This window comes from Aythya ferina, assembly GCF_964211825.1.
Source record: "Aythya ferina genome assembly, chromosome: 14".
NCBI lineage: Eukaryota > Metazoa > Chordata > Aves > Anseriformes > Anatidae > Aythya > Aythya ferina.
This window is the reverse complement of record NC_140312.1, coordinates 10,349,030-10,363,488: the sequence shown is the minus strand read 5'-3', so window position 1 is coordinate 10,363,488 and position 14,459 is coordinate 10,349,030. Positions and strand designations below refer to the sequence as shown.

At 52.8% G+C, this 14,459-nt stretch overlaps 1 protein-coding gene across 2 annotated transcripts in view; it reads right to left on the bottom strand.

Moving 5' to 3' along the window:
• NEURL1B (neuralized E3 ubiquitin protein ligase 1B) overlaps positions 1 to 14,459 on the bottom strand; it is a gene marked incomplete at its 5' end in the record, with an annotated part of 117,338 nt that overhangs the window by 83,064 nt on the left and 19,815 nt on the right. Inside the window, one exon of one of the 2 annotated variants that reach the window (XM_084536135.1) lies at positions 968 to 1,228. The exons of the other annotated variant lie outside the window; for it this stretch is intronic. Coding sequence (XP_084392261.1) covers positions 968 to 1,028 — 61 coding nt within the window. Of the gene's footprint in view, positions 1 to 967; positions 1,229 to 14,459 lie in introns of those variants that run through there. 2 annotated transcript variants of the gene reach the window in all.

Below are 14,459 nucleotides of genomic sequence, written 5' to 3'. Positions count from 1 at the left end.
AACTCGGGGCAAAACACGAAGATTGAGTGCCCCAGCCCACGCAGCGTGGCCCTGCTGTGTTCCCTGAGGCTATGAACGTGCCCATCACCTGAACCCAGTGAGATTTCCCCGCAGCAGGGTGCTTACCAAGAGCGAGGGGTACCAGAATCACGAAAACCAACCAAGCTTGGTGAGCCCAGCACATCACAGCACAGCTGGCTCTGCTCCAGGCAGCCCGTGCTGGGAGCTGCACCCTTCCACCCCTTGCAGCGCAGCCAGAGCCCCGAGCAGCGCCCGGGGGGAGAGCAGTGGGAGGCTGCCCGGCCCTCCTGCAGAAGCCAAAATCCCGTGCTCCAGCCCTGCCAGCCCAGCCATCGAGGGAAAGTGCAGCACCAGGGGATCCGTCGCCCTTCAGAGTGCTTTCCAAAAAAGGGTCTAGAAGCAAAGCAACTCCAATCAACAAACATCAGATTGCCAGCCCGTGTAAACCCAAGCGGCTCCGCCGAGGTCCATCAGCCCAGCGAGGGTGATGAATTGAATTCAGATCCATCATTCAAGCTCCACACGCCCTATCTGGAGCATAAACAGTGACTTGTCCAGTCTGCCTAGCCCCATTCATCGCAGATTTTAAAGCTCAAGAGGATTTTTTTAACCCCCAACACAAGGCAGCTGCTACTGGAGCAGAAGGCATCAGCTGTTTGGCAGCACAGTCCGACTGCGAATGGAGGAAGCTGCAAAAGCAAGAGGAACCACATGGGAGCTTTGCTCCCAGAACCGAAAAAGAAAAAAATCACTAAAATTGGTACAGAACACCAGGAGCTCACCACTACCATTAGGAGAGGTGCAGGGGGTTTATACTTCTGCAGTTGTAACCCAGCTGCTGTCCACGGGTCGCACACGTTGCCAGCACAAGGTCTAACCGATAACCAACCGTGCCAAGCACCCGGCTGTGTTAATTACAGTTTTATGGCTAATTCAGCATTCCTACCTTGGAAACCGCTGTGCTGCCCTCTCCTTGCCTCGTTCCTCAGGGACATGGTGCCATCCATGCCCGGGTACCTGCTGTAGCTGCTCCCAGCCGGAGCGCTGCTCCCCGGCTCCTGCACCCGCGTGCCCAGGAGGGCTCAGCACCAGCTCCGGTGTCACCTCCCGACACCAGAGCTCCTGTTCCTGCATCCCAGCAACCCAATACCTGGGGTATGACGGACATCAAATCCCCGTGGGACACCACAGCACCTGCCCACCGCAGGGCACGGAGGGATTCGTTACAGCCACACCAGGTGGCTGGGTGCTCGTAACCCAGCCAGGAGCACTGGCGAGCGGGTTTCTGCACGGGGGGATCATCAATTATGCAAAAGGGGTAGGTGGTTCGTGTAGCCTGACCCACCTGTGGGGTTAGAGCTCTCCGCCTCACTAACTCTCAGCTGAAGGGCTGCCGATAGCTAATCTGGATCCCCCGAGATCCCTCCTCTGGGCTCCTCACAAAATATTTTTAGATAAATAGATGGAAACTGCTGTGAGGCTGAGAGGAGCAGGACTGCCACGTTATGAGCAGAGGCATCTTCTCCCCCAGGCAGCTTCCCCTCATGCACAAAGCAAGCAGAGAAGCCAGGATCGAACACAGCACCAGCAGTCTCCTTGGCCAGCACCACAGAGGAGGATCCAGCCCCACGCTGCCAGCTGAGCATCTCTGGTAATTAAGGGAATAATAGGGAACGGGAGGCACGGGAGTTCCTCAGTGCTGGAGAGAGCCTCCCGCAGCGGCCTCAGAAATGCAGCTTTCCCAAGCCTGTAAGGAGCACAGAGCTCATACCGACAGCATCTCCAAGCCAGATTTCCACCCATGCCCTGTGCCATCTGCTGAGGGATCGGCCAGGAGGTTGATCTTTGGGATCTTTAGGAAGGGCAGAGCTGTTTTGCACAGGTAACCGTGTCCTCACCCGCAGGAGATTCAGCTGAGGTTACCCAGGTCTCACTGGACCTGTCTGCAATAAGAATCACAGAATCACAGAAAGAAGCCCTAATTCAATTTCCCAGTACAAACCCGTATCCACCGCAGAGGAGAGGTTTGCAATAACCATTAGAGGATTTCAGATATAAGAATTCCCTTCAGCCTTTCCACCAGGCTGCTTAGAAACTTCCTATTCTTACCTCTGAACAAATGAGACGCTGTTTCTGCAATGGCTGTGGAATGGAGAACTTTTTTTTTTTTTTTTTTAATGCAAACTGACTTTCCAGATGTACTTGAAGACATTCCTCAAAACCCAAACTTCTTACTGCCTTGGGAGATCTGGATCCCGTCCCAGCTCCCACACCAATTTCCCGCTGACCTGGAGCAGTTCTCCTGCCTTGCAGTTGCTCAGTGAGATCTTTCCAGGTCTCGGTGGAGCCGTGAGGGTTAACTATGAGGCCACACGTGGTAGGAAAGGAAGGCACTATCTACATATCCACCGTTAAGTACAGCAAGATGCTTCAGATATCAGCTTTTCAGAGCAGGTTTAGATGTTACCACTGTGTCAATGAAAAATATCCTTGAGAAAATACGTTTTAAAAAAACCTTAATTGAGATACTCATTGAAAAGCCTGGTCTATTTTTCCTCTAATTCACACGGACATACTTATCAGACAGATAAGCAGCAGTGAAAATGAGAATCCACAGGCACATACATGTACTGAATAAAGCAGACATCAAAAAAACTTTGTCTGCAGATGTTCCAGAGACACCGTGCGTCTGCCTCGTATCCTTGTCCACGAGCGATGGTCCTGCTGTTGCTTCCTTGCAGCCAAAGCCTCTGCTCGGAGAGGAGGTGGGACTCGTACCACTGATTTCTGTGGTCAAGCAAATCCTCCAGATGGGCAACTCTTTGCTAGACAAGTCGCTTACTTTGATAAACGAACGCCCTGCAGAAATAAGTCTGGACGGAGCCATTCAGCTCCACATGGGCAAGAGAACTGCCTGTGCCCAGCAATCGGCCTCATTTACAGCTGCATTGCTTGGGCTGCAGTCTTGGAGTAAGTTTTGAGCCCCGGGGCTCCAGCCTCACACCCCTAGGAGCAGTACTTCATGCTGAGGAGTGGTTTAGCTTCCCGGCGTGCACGGGGCACTCGGGCACCTCCGTAAAGGCCATGCAAAGGACGGGACAGGCTGCTGTCCTGGGCGGGCTGACAGCCCAGAGCTTACTCCAACAGCACAAATCACAGCTGTCACAGTTAAAATCTGATCACTCAACCAAAATTAGGAGAATGGAAAATATATTTCTGGTCTAATCTCACCATTCCACAGAGGGGTACAGGATAGGCAAGGCCAGAGCTGGGGACATCCACCAGAGGGTCTGGTTACGGCCTGAGGCACGTGGGGGAAGCGCAGGGCAAAGGAGCTAAAGGGATGGCAGCACCACAGGTGGGAGACCTACTGCCGGCTTGGAGTCAAACCAATGCTCTCGTCCTCTCATTGTCATGAGCAGTGGATTGTCCTGAATCACTTCAGGCAAAAAAAAAAAAAAGAAAAAAAAAGAGGAGCCTTGTAAACAACATGGCTCTCCACATCCTGTGCGCTCTGCACCACGCATTGTGCACAGCCCAGTCAGCTGTCACTTCAGCTGAAAATAGCTAACCACGTTCCTGTCTCCCCTCCCATTTTACAAAACCTATAAAATTCTGATAAAAGCACGGACTGGTTGAGTTCAGTAATCTCTGCTTTGCAAACCCTGAGAGTATTTCCAGCGGTGGTGCAGATGTCAGTCTAGTGAGCATGCAGGCACTGGCTTGCTTGTGTTACCATGCTCATGGACTCTTTTGGACTGACCCTGTAACTTCCAAGCATCCAAACAGACAAAATAAAAAAAAATAGAGCAGAGGAATTAGAAAATTTTGCTCCCCCTGCAAAAATAAAAAAATAAAAATCAAATTTCTGTTTCCATGGCTGTCACATGGGAGAAACTCTGAAAACATCACCTGCCTGAGCATTGTCCACGTACTTAGCTGTGCTTCTCTCCGGGCAGCTATGGGTAGGATGGCAAACGCTTCATTTCAAGTCTCACACGATGCACTAAGGGCCCTTTGGACACGGACACAGCACAGGAGGCTGCAGGCAGTGAGCCTGGTGACAGGATGACAGCAGCCATGCCCTACAGCAGCATCTTTCCCCAGGCCAGGTATCACCAGTGAGAAATACCTGGCAGCTCCTCTTCTCCCACCCTGCCCAACTCACCATCACCAAGACTTGCCAGCCTGTTTCCTGCTGTGCTTCGTACCACCCTGCCTGCTCTGGGATCGTTTCCTACGTGGGACCAGGGCAGGAACCCAGGAACCCAGGCCAGCACCTCCCAGCGATGCACCATTAATTGCAGCTTCTCTACGATTCGGGCTGCTCAGCCAGCCGCACACGTGCTGCGAGTAATGGCTCCAAAGCACAGCTCTGATTTAGCGAGCTGTCAAGGTCCTGCCTATTCTGTAGCACATTAAAGCTGGGAGCGCAGCACGGCTTTGGAAGCAGCCTCTGAAGCATGCTATGGGCTAGTACAGCGTGTAATACTTTATCTGGAGCAACACAACCCAGAAGGGCTTTTCACTTGAGAAGCGTAAGCCACTATTGCCTTAACGGGAGAATTAAATCCATTAGAGCTGACTCAGAGGCAGGTCCTTATCCAGAATGCCAGCCGCCCACCGGTGAAGACATGATCTCTATACATTGAGCGTACGTAGGTAGAGCAGGGAGTGCGGCTCGCTGCTGATCACAGCACACATCCCTGCTACTACACGCTGTACAACTTAATTAAAACAGAGCAGAAAAAAATTCAACATAATCTAAGTAATTGAAGGACTTGAACTCGACTTATTTTCAAGGTACATTTAGGATCCTAAGACATTTTGGAGAGTGGTTCCTCTCAATTTCACCTCCAGTTAAAGTAATAAATAAGAGCCATGTCACAAAGTGCCTTTCCATACCTAGAGCTCTACAGGCAAGGAATGACCCAATGTGTTCCTTTGAAGAAGCCTCACGTGTCTCCACAGCTCTGGACCAAAACCTCATTCCAGTAATATCGCCACCAAGACAGACCGGTGCCTTTCCCTGCAGCCCCCATATCAACAGACGTACTACTGGTGGAACTCTGCCAAGGCCAGTTAGTAACTCACTTGTGGTTGTCATCTCGTACGATTTCAAAGTAGCCCACAAAAGCTGCTAGGAGCTACCAGAATTAGCATTCGATGGAAGAAATTAAGTCGCAGGAGGTACATGACTTGCCCAAATTCACGTGTGAAGCAACCAGCAGATCCAGACTGTACACTACAAGGAACGGCCGAGTAAGAACAGAATGAATGCTTTATTTTATGTGCTAGACAATCTTACCAGTAAACCCTTGAGATTAATTAGCCACAGCTGCTAATAATTTATAACCACTTGGAGAAACTTATCTTAAGCAACATGCCATGCCAAAGATTTGCATGCAAGAAACTGCAAGAAAAGATGCTCGATTCCTACATCCTTTGGAGAATTGGTTTTGATAAACACGACTGCACGAAGCCCTCGCTGCCTGGTGACCCCGCCGGACAAAGCACGCAGCCACAGAGCCACATGCAGAATTATCTCCTAACAGGGCCCGGTTTTGGTGCTGCTTTTGGAGGGGCTGAGTGGTTCCTCTTTTTCGGTGCATATTTTATAGAGGGAATTGGCTTTTCGAAATCTTAATGGGAATGACTTGGAAGCAGCAAAGAAATTGAGCTGGTGTCCGTGCAGGTAAGAAGCTGGAGCCAGGCTGAGAAAGCCTCGGAAAGGACAAGCCAGCACTCACAAGGTTAGGAGTTCCTGGGAAAGCGATAGCAAGGAGAGCCGGAGCTTTTACTTCATTTTGCACCACGGCTATCACTAGAAAGAGCGATAACATCATGCATTAAACAATTAGCCACTTCCGAGCACACGCTCCCAAGCACCAGCTCAGTATCAGCTCGGGCCGAAGCAGGCAGCTGATAAAAACCCCACTCGGGAAGCAGAGCGGGTGAGCGCGCTGCCTCGGCGCTCTGGGGACAGCCCAAAGGTCTGGCTCGTGCCGCAGGGATCGGAGGATTTTTTCCTGGAAGAGGCAGGTCCCGGTGAGGTGGAGCACCAGCACTCAGCACAGCCCTTTGGCTGCCCACCCGCAGACCTCCGTTCCGATCTGCTCAGGTCAGAGGCAAAATGAGTTCAGCAGCCTCGCTCCTCCCGCAGGCAGCCGGTACAGGATGACACAGTTCAGCGTGATGTATGGTTCTCCTGGGCCACAGCCCAGAGCTGAGAGCAGACAGAGTGCAGGTGACGATCTCAGTGTGCTTGAGGAGCGGGTGGAGAGCCCACGGCCGGAGCAGGCACCGCAGCCAAGCTCAGGGAGCCCGACACGGGGGGCACCAGGAATCTCTGGAGGTCAGGAGATGAAGGACACAGGACTGGAGGACACGGGCAGGAGAAGCCTGCACGGCATCTGCCTACACCTGGCTTCCCGGCCATTATCTGTACCTGGGCAACTCAATAAAGTTTGCAGCTGCTTCTTCAAAGCGGGTAATGCTGAGGGTCTTCTGGGCATACTGCACCTGAACCCAGATTAGGAACCAGCGACCAAATGGTCCTTAATTCACAGGAGGACTTGCAGGAGTACAAAGGACCCACTGTCCTCTTGTCTCTCCAGGAAACCTTTCCTTTGCTTTTTGTTGTTGTTTGCTCTGTTTGTTTGTTCCTCTTTTAAGCACCACGCACCACCAAGCAGCTCTGGCCCTCGGCAGCTTTTCCTTTCTGAATGAAAACGCCCAAGTTGAGATTTCTGTAAGGAGATCGACCCTCCTGAAGGCTTTGAGCGCTCTGGGACTTCTCCTTCCCAGACAGAGCCACGGGCACAACCCCTCTCCAGCTGCCTACCAGGAACCCTTGCAGCAGCTGCACAGCTCTGCAGGGAGGTGCTGGGGACTCACCCCAAAAAGCTGCACCGCTGCAGACCCACAGATGCATGCACAGAGGAGGTTAACTTGAAACTTGACAGCTGGAAGAGTCACACTTTCTGTTCCAAACAGCAAAAAAAAAAAGCAGAAACAAACAGGAAAACCAATAAAAGGCCTAGCAAGGGCAGTTCCCTATTTTTCATATAACGAGCGTCGCTGAAAAACAAAATAAAGGAATACCTTAGGAGTGACCTGTTCTGTCTGTGTCTCTCGTTAAATGCGTCTGGATTTTTCTGTCTCTAAGCAAGCCTCGTCTCATGCCTAAGCCCATTAGAGCTGGATCGCTCTAGGACAGCCACTCGCCAACACCACCCCGCTCTGGGGAGGCAGGCAAAGGGAGCAGCTCTGCAGGATCAAGCTGAGGCCACCAGAGCGTGTCCCTGGTGACACAGAGGTGGCAGCACGTGCCCCTTCACCCCACGCAGCCCTCGTCCTCATGGGGTCACTCCTCGGGTCAGAAAAGGGCAGCTCAGGACAAGTCACTGATATAACTCCTGGGGAAGAAGGAGAGGCACAGGCAAAAGGAACGGAGGTAGAGGAGGATTGAAGGGAGGCATCCGCTGCAGATAACTTGCACCAGAGCATAAAACTGCCTGCAAGCAGGACAAAAAGCAGAGATGGAAAGTCAGCAAAGCCTATTCATGAGAACGAACGGCTCTCCCCGGGTCTCTTCCTCAGTCTGCCTCCAGCTGTCCCTGGGGAATGCAGGAACACATCCCAGCCTGCACAGCAATTGCAGGAGGGCTTGGGGGTTATTTTTAAGATAGAGTCATTACGGCTCTTGTGACTCACTGACTTGTCATGATGCAAGTATGTTGTTTGATCTGTGCGGACCCAGGCATCCGAAGAAGAAAACAATAGGGACCCTGAGAGGAAAGGGAAAAAAAAAAAAAAAAAAGGAAAAAAAAAATCCACAAAACTAGCAAGACAAAAGGCAGATGGTTCAGCAGGGCAGGGGCTCGTGCTGCCCCACAAGCACAGTGCCAGCTCTACGTCTCGCCCCTTGAAATGCAATTTGAACAGCCCCATGCTGCCCACATGCTGCCCCATTACGGGGCAGGTCCGAGGTAGTTACCGGCCAGCTGCGTATCACAGGACGTGCGGTGCCTGGGACAGCCTAAATAAAAAGTAGAACAGACCGAGACCAAGCTCTGAAACATGCTTCCTTCTTCCTTGAGCTCCCTTTCCCCCAGAGCATCTGGAGAACCCAGCTTGTCCTGGTTCTCCTTTTCCAGGGAGGGTCTCGGGCTGGCTTTCCGGGACAGAAATGGTAAGGGGGGACGGGTGCTAAGAAGGGCAGCCAGAGCGAGCCCTGGGATGCTGCTGGCTCTGCAGATGCCAAGGCAGGATCAAAGTGTTGCTGGTTCGATAACCTCCAAGTGACATTCCTGTGTTAGAAGCAGCAGTGGCACCGGATGCATTTCAGCCTCAGCATGACCTGCAGGCTGAGTTTTCTAACGTAGGCACAAAGAAGCCACCCCCCGGCGACCAGGAGAGCACGGCAGTGCTTTTTCTCTGATGCTCCAGGAGCACCCAGGGCTAAGCCCAGCACAAAGATTTTCGCTGGTCCTTTCACTTCTTCGGTTACGTAAAGCAGGGAGCGGAGCTGCCCTGGTTTCTGCTCCATATAAATCATATGGCCAGGGAGCGAGGGTCGCTTTGACAATGAACTAATATTTCTGGGTTGCTATTTCTGTTCCTTTGTTCGCCCAGACACAAAGAATCAGCCCTTTGTAGTTCCCAGATCACAACGCCTATGTTGCATGAGATCATGTTTGTGTTTTTGGACAGATCTTTTTTTAACAGCCCCTATTGAATTCCCTGGACTCAGCACTTTCCTTCCTCTTGCCCTCAATTGATCAAACCATATCCAACGGGGCCCAGGGGCCATGCGTATGCAGATCTGTCCCCCGTGGTGTTAATGAGGCTGGAGGAGATGGTTTGCTCTGCACGGTAACTTCTCAGGTGGGCAGGCAGAGCAGGCAGCACCTGCCCAAAGCAGCCCCAGGCAGCTGGAGCAGAGGTGGGCACGGCAGCAGACAAGAAGCAGAGCAGAAAAGATCACAAAGAGGTGACGGTAACAGTAAGGATGAGAGGGGTTAGGACTTCATCCGGGCAAAGATCATGATGTCCTTGCTCTGTACATCACAACAGCCTCCCATGAGATAACACCAAGCAAGGGATAAGGTCACCAGGTTGGGAACACAAAGCAGGAGGAGCTCCAGCTCCTGAACAGAAATGATTTGCTTTCAGGTAACTCTGAAAGAAGGGCACAGAGATGCTGGTGGCACCCAGGCAGCGTGGTGCCAATGGGGTCAGCAGAGGAGATGCTGTCCCGGAGGATTTCCATATGTTCACCTCCTCCTTCTTGAACCCAGAGGCCAACTGAACACAGCGGAGACCCCGAGCAGCCCCCGAGGCTGCAGGCTCCTTGGGATGGTCCCTGGTTATAGAGAGAGGCTCTCCCGGTGCTGACACAGCAGAGGTGCGGGGCAGCGAGCCAAAGTGATGCTGAGGGTGCAGCAAAACAGACAGAGAAGCAGATTTTGGAAAGACAGACGCTAACTCGCTCAGAAAGCAAGCTCTGATTTCCTGGTCTTCCCACAGCTGGAGTTTTCTAGAGGAAAGGGGGTCACAAAGCACCGAAGGAACAGAAATCTCCTTTCTCCGTGCCAGCTCACATCCTCCCCACAGGACCGTAAATCCCATAACCCCCAAACTCGCTGGATGCAAACAGGAAAACATTAAATCACCAGAGCTAATTAGCAGCATCCATCCAGCGAGTTCTTTACCAAGAGGGGCTCCCTCAAGCCCACTTCTCATCAGCATCCCTCCCCTGGTAGGAGCAGGGAGGTGCAGCCAGCGCCGGTCCCACGGGGGGGCTGCCAGCAGCTGCCCCAGCTCCAGCATCCCACGGCGACCGGGACCATTTATCAGAAGAGCTGACAAGCTCCTAAACAACTGCTACCAATAACTTCGCCTCACTCTGAGTTTTTCCACTGGCAGACGTCTTCAGTTTGTTTTCATTTCTTTAATTGATATCTTATTAAATTCTCTATAAATAGAGCAAAGGGCATCACACAGACAGGGTCTGAAGACCAGCGTCGCAGCGAGATGCCCCAAGGGAGAGGAGACAAGGGGCTCACGGGTTCCCAGGGGAAATAGTGCATGGGCAGCAGCGGTGCTAGATGGGACCTCCTTGCTCTCAACCCACCCCGGTGCCACCAGGCTAGCTTCAGGCAGCCCCTGGCCCCGTTTGCTCGGCAATGCAGCGAAGCCAAGCTACCGTCCTGCGGCGTGCACGGCCGAGTCCCACCGCGCTCATCCGCGGGAGGATTTTGGCCTCCTCTCCACGCACGTCATTCGCGTTGGCAGAACTCCAACTGACCTCGATGGATGAGAGACACAAAACATCTGCACCCAACCAAATACTTTTCAGCAAACTTTTTTTTTGTTTTTTCTTAAAAGGCGAGGCTGAGCTGCCCTGTGCTCCCGTGTCCAGGGCAGTGGCGAGGGCACAGCCAGGAGGGATCCTACACAACTGCCCTCTCCAAAATCCGCTCTGACCAGCTCACAACCCTCATCCCACCTTGCTGCCACCACACCACCTCCCTAAAACCTTGTCACCTCAGCCCCATGCTGAGGACCAGCCAGCACTGAGGAGCCATTTGGACGCAGGGGAAGATGAGAGACGTTTCACCCGCGCTTTGTCTAAGATATCTAAGGGGCTGCTGATCTCTGAATCTAAGTGCAGAAAGCTGGAAACTGCCTCATTGCCATTTCTGAGGTGGGAAATCAACGTGGAGAGGGAATAAGTGGTCTGTCTGAGTTCACGCTGGAAGCAGGAGGCAGCGAAGGGGCAGTCCCATAACAACGAGCATCCCTCCTCTCCCACTGTAAAAGGGCTGGCCAGTAAGACCAGTAGGGACCCCTGAGCGAGGTGCCCAGTGGACACTTTCTGACAGCAGATAACTGCAAGGAGAGCACAAGGGACGTGTCTGAAGTGCTCACCGGGTGTCAACATCCCCACCTGAAAACCTGCCTGGGTGTTTGCTCACAGCCAAGGCGTCGTGCTCTGCTGCCCGCAGTGCCAGGCACGCTCCCCGAGGGCTGCTGCAAGCTTCCCATCCTCAGCAGGAAAGCATTTAGGAAACAAAACAAAGGTAAATAAATAAACACAAAGGGATTTTTCTTTGTTCCTTTGCAAGCGCAGTTGCTGGAAGGGCAATGCCCAGCCCAGCCCCACCAGCAGAGCCAGGGCTGCTGCAGAGCACAACCCCGACACCAGAAGCACCACCTTAACACGTCCCTCGGTGGCTTTTGCCCTGTAGCTAATTGCAGAGTTCATAATGCTGCTCACCAGACGGTCCGAAATACCCATAAATAATCACATGGAACATTAACAGACTGCGAGCCACTTCTGTTCTCAGTACCCATTGTTACGAGCCCGGTTAGTTTAGGTCCAGCAGAGGTCTGGGGGTTTTGGTGTTTTTTTTCTGCAGTCACTATCTGATAACCAGATGGAAAACTTCAGAGCATTTTCCCAAATTCCACTCTATGAAGTACTCGGTGTAAATTAACATTTCCATTACAGTTGTACTCATAATCAAAGCTGAGAAATAAATTAATATCGTGCTAATTTGGGGTGGAGAACTGCAGCAAGAGCAGGAAGTTGAGTGACCCGAGCAGAGACACGGCAAATCAGCTGCAGTGCAAAGGATGCAGGTTTGCTGTCAGCTGTCCAGAACCAGTTCAGCTCCACAAACCTGATCAATGCCTTGGACCAAACGTGAAATCCCCCGGCACCGCATCCTCCTGCTTCAAGATCAAGAATTTTATTAATGTTTGGGGCCAGCGGGTAGCTAACGTAAGCGCTTAGGGTGTAGACTAAGATAAAATTAAGATAATGTGTGATGCATTTGTACTAACACAATGCACAGACAGAACTGGGCTGCTAACAAAAAGAAAATGGGGTGGGGTAGGGGGAATCCCTGACCATCTGCTGGCCTCACATCCCAAAGCATTTAGGCGAGGTGGGTCCCTTTGGGCCACCCCTACCTCCAGCAAGCCCCCAGTGCAGGTTGGGGCCACTGGGTGACCTCCCCTGCAGCACAGGCAGGTATTGTTCCTCCACCCAAGGAGGAAGCCAGACCAGCTGGGGATTAATTGCGGCCCCAACATTCACACCGGGACTCTCCATCGAAGCCAAACACAACAATCGGAGCCCCTGGTGCTGTGCTCAGACAGCCACCGGCCTCCTCCTGCTCCTTCTGTCCGATACATTCCAGTTTCGGGGGCTATTTTTTTTCCCCAGGAATGAAAATAAGCTTTGCACACACCCGCGCAGACCACAGCGCCGTATCCAAACAAACAGCCGCTGGCAGGCAGGGAGCTGTGTTAACACAACTGCACGCCCGAGCTGTGCACACAGGTTGCTCGAGCACGCGCCCAAGCTGCAGCGATCGCCTGCAGCCCTCCGTCTGTTTTTAAACCTTGCTCTCGTGGGCTTGTGTTCAAACCAACCTGCCCGGCAGTGCCCGGGGATGCAAGGGGCAGCGCACACCAGAGAAGCCCACTTGCCAGCAAGCAGCTCCACGAGCCCGGTTGCTCCGCTCAGCATCACGAGGCGATGGCCTGCGTTTCCCTGGTGCAGCTGCTCATGGAGGGGAAAAAAAAAAAGGAGGAAAAATGAGAGGAAATGCAACAAAAGCTTTGATCACAGGATTTTCCTCCACCTCCAGCCTACTGCCTTAATGGTTCCCGAGCCGCTTTGCATTTCTGCAAAAACTCCTTGTGCTAAATCATCTCACGCCGGAGCACAGGGAGGAATCCCCAGGTCCCACGTGTAGCTGTGAAAGTTGCCCTGTGTCTGTGGGCAAGAAATTCGTGATTCTTCTGACTCTTTCCTCCCTCCACAAGCAGCATGATACCTGCCTCCTGCACAGAGAGGGGTTCGCTCTGCCAGCTCCTTCATCTGCCAGTTCTCATTTCCAGTCCTACGTCTCCCAGCGTTCCCCAGCCGTTATCCTGGGTTTCTTTGCCTGACACGTTGTAAAAATAACGCAGTCTGCAAAGCTTCCTCGATGTTTATAGGACACCATGGAAACTTACAGCTCGAGATAATTACCTTTAAATAAAATGGTGATCCGCAGTAAATACAAACTAGAGTGCAGCTTGGGGAGAGGCTCTGAAATCCACTGGTGGAAGTCGGTGCAGCGTGGGTCCAAATGAGCAACATCTATTAACGGGAGGATCTTGCTGCCTTAGGCAGGCTAACAAAAGCGATAATTATTAACAACATCAGTCACATCAAACATAATTGACTCCCAATTGCTCCTAACGTTATTTTTCTAATGAAGTCGCTGGAAACTAATCAGGGGTGGCCGGATAGCTTATCAGGGCCAGGCACAGCCGGCGGGATTAGCTGCCGGGCCCCGGGAGCGTGATTCACCCCGAGGAAGAGCCGATGTCCTTCCCAGCGTCAGGAAGGAAGCTTTCGGCAGCCCAGCCGGCCGGGCTTTCATCCTTGTCCCAGCCTGGGGTGGGCAGCACACGTGGACCCTGAGCGTGGAGCTGCCTGCCGGGAAAGGGCTGCCCTCTGAATCTCCACGCTGATTTGCTTGTGGTCACGAGCAAGGTCTCTAACTGCCCGTGATGTGTGTTTTTTTTCCTTTTTTTATAACGATGTTTGCCTTTGGCGGCCATAGAGGGGAGCTTCCCGTTGCTACCCTGGCTGTGAGGATGCTCGCGCTCTCCTCTTGGAAGCTGCCTTTGAAATCCAGCCCTCTGCCTCTGGGGTGAGCATCTTTTCCACAAAACCTTTCTGCACAGAGTTCAGATCCTGCAGTACAACATCTCAAACGCCCAGTGCAGGGCCACACGGCAGCCGAAGCACAACACCAGGCAGGCTCCTCGCTGGTCCTACAGGAACTGCCCCTTTCTGCCCAGCGAAGCTTAGGGCAGATGCAAACTCCCTCAGACAAAGACCAAAAAGAAAGCTCTGGATAAAACGAGCATCACTTCCACAGCAACCTTTCCAAGCCCACCATGCTGCTGTCCCAGCAGCTGCCTGGCTCCTGGCACCACCCGCTACCTGTCCCCACTCCCCTGTGCAGGAGGGTGATGTGGAGCATCCTCTGTCCCTTCCCCGAGCAGCCACACAGCGAGAGCAGCTAACTGAGCAGTGACACCCTCCGTGGGGACAGCAGCACGGCGTGGCACGGCCCCGTTGCCCCCCAGCTGACAGCCTCCAGCTGACACCACCTTTTTTCCCCCCGTTCAGCAGCAGGCAATCAGCTATCAGCAGGGCCCCTCACCGACACCTCCCCACAGGATTTGGGGAGGACGTCCCCACCCAGCTGCCCCTCTGCAAACTGCCCCTCGTCGTCCTCGGGGACCGGGAGGTTTGGACTTGCAGGCACTGCACAAACCCGAGGCAGCACAGCGGGCGAGTTTGTTATGGAGAATCCAGATCACATTTTTTCCACCCTGACCAGAACCTCGTTTGCACCCTC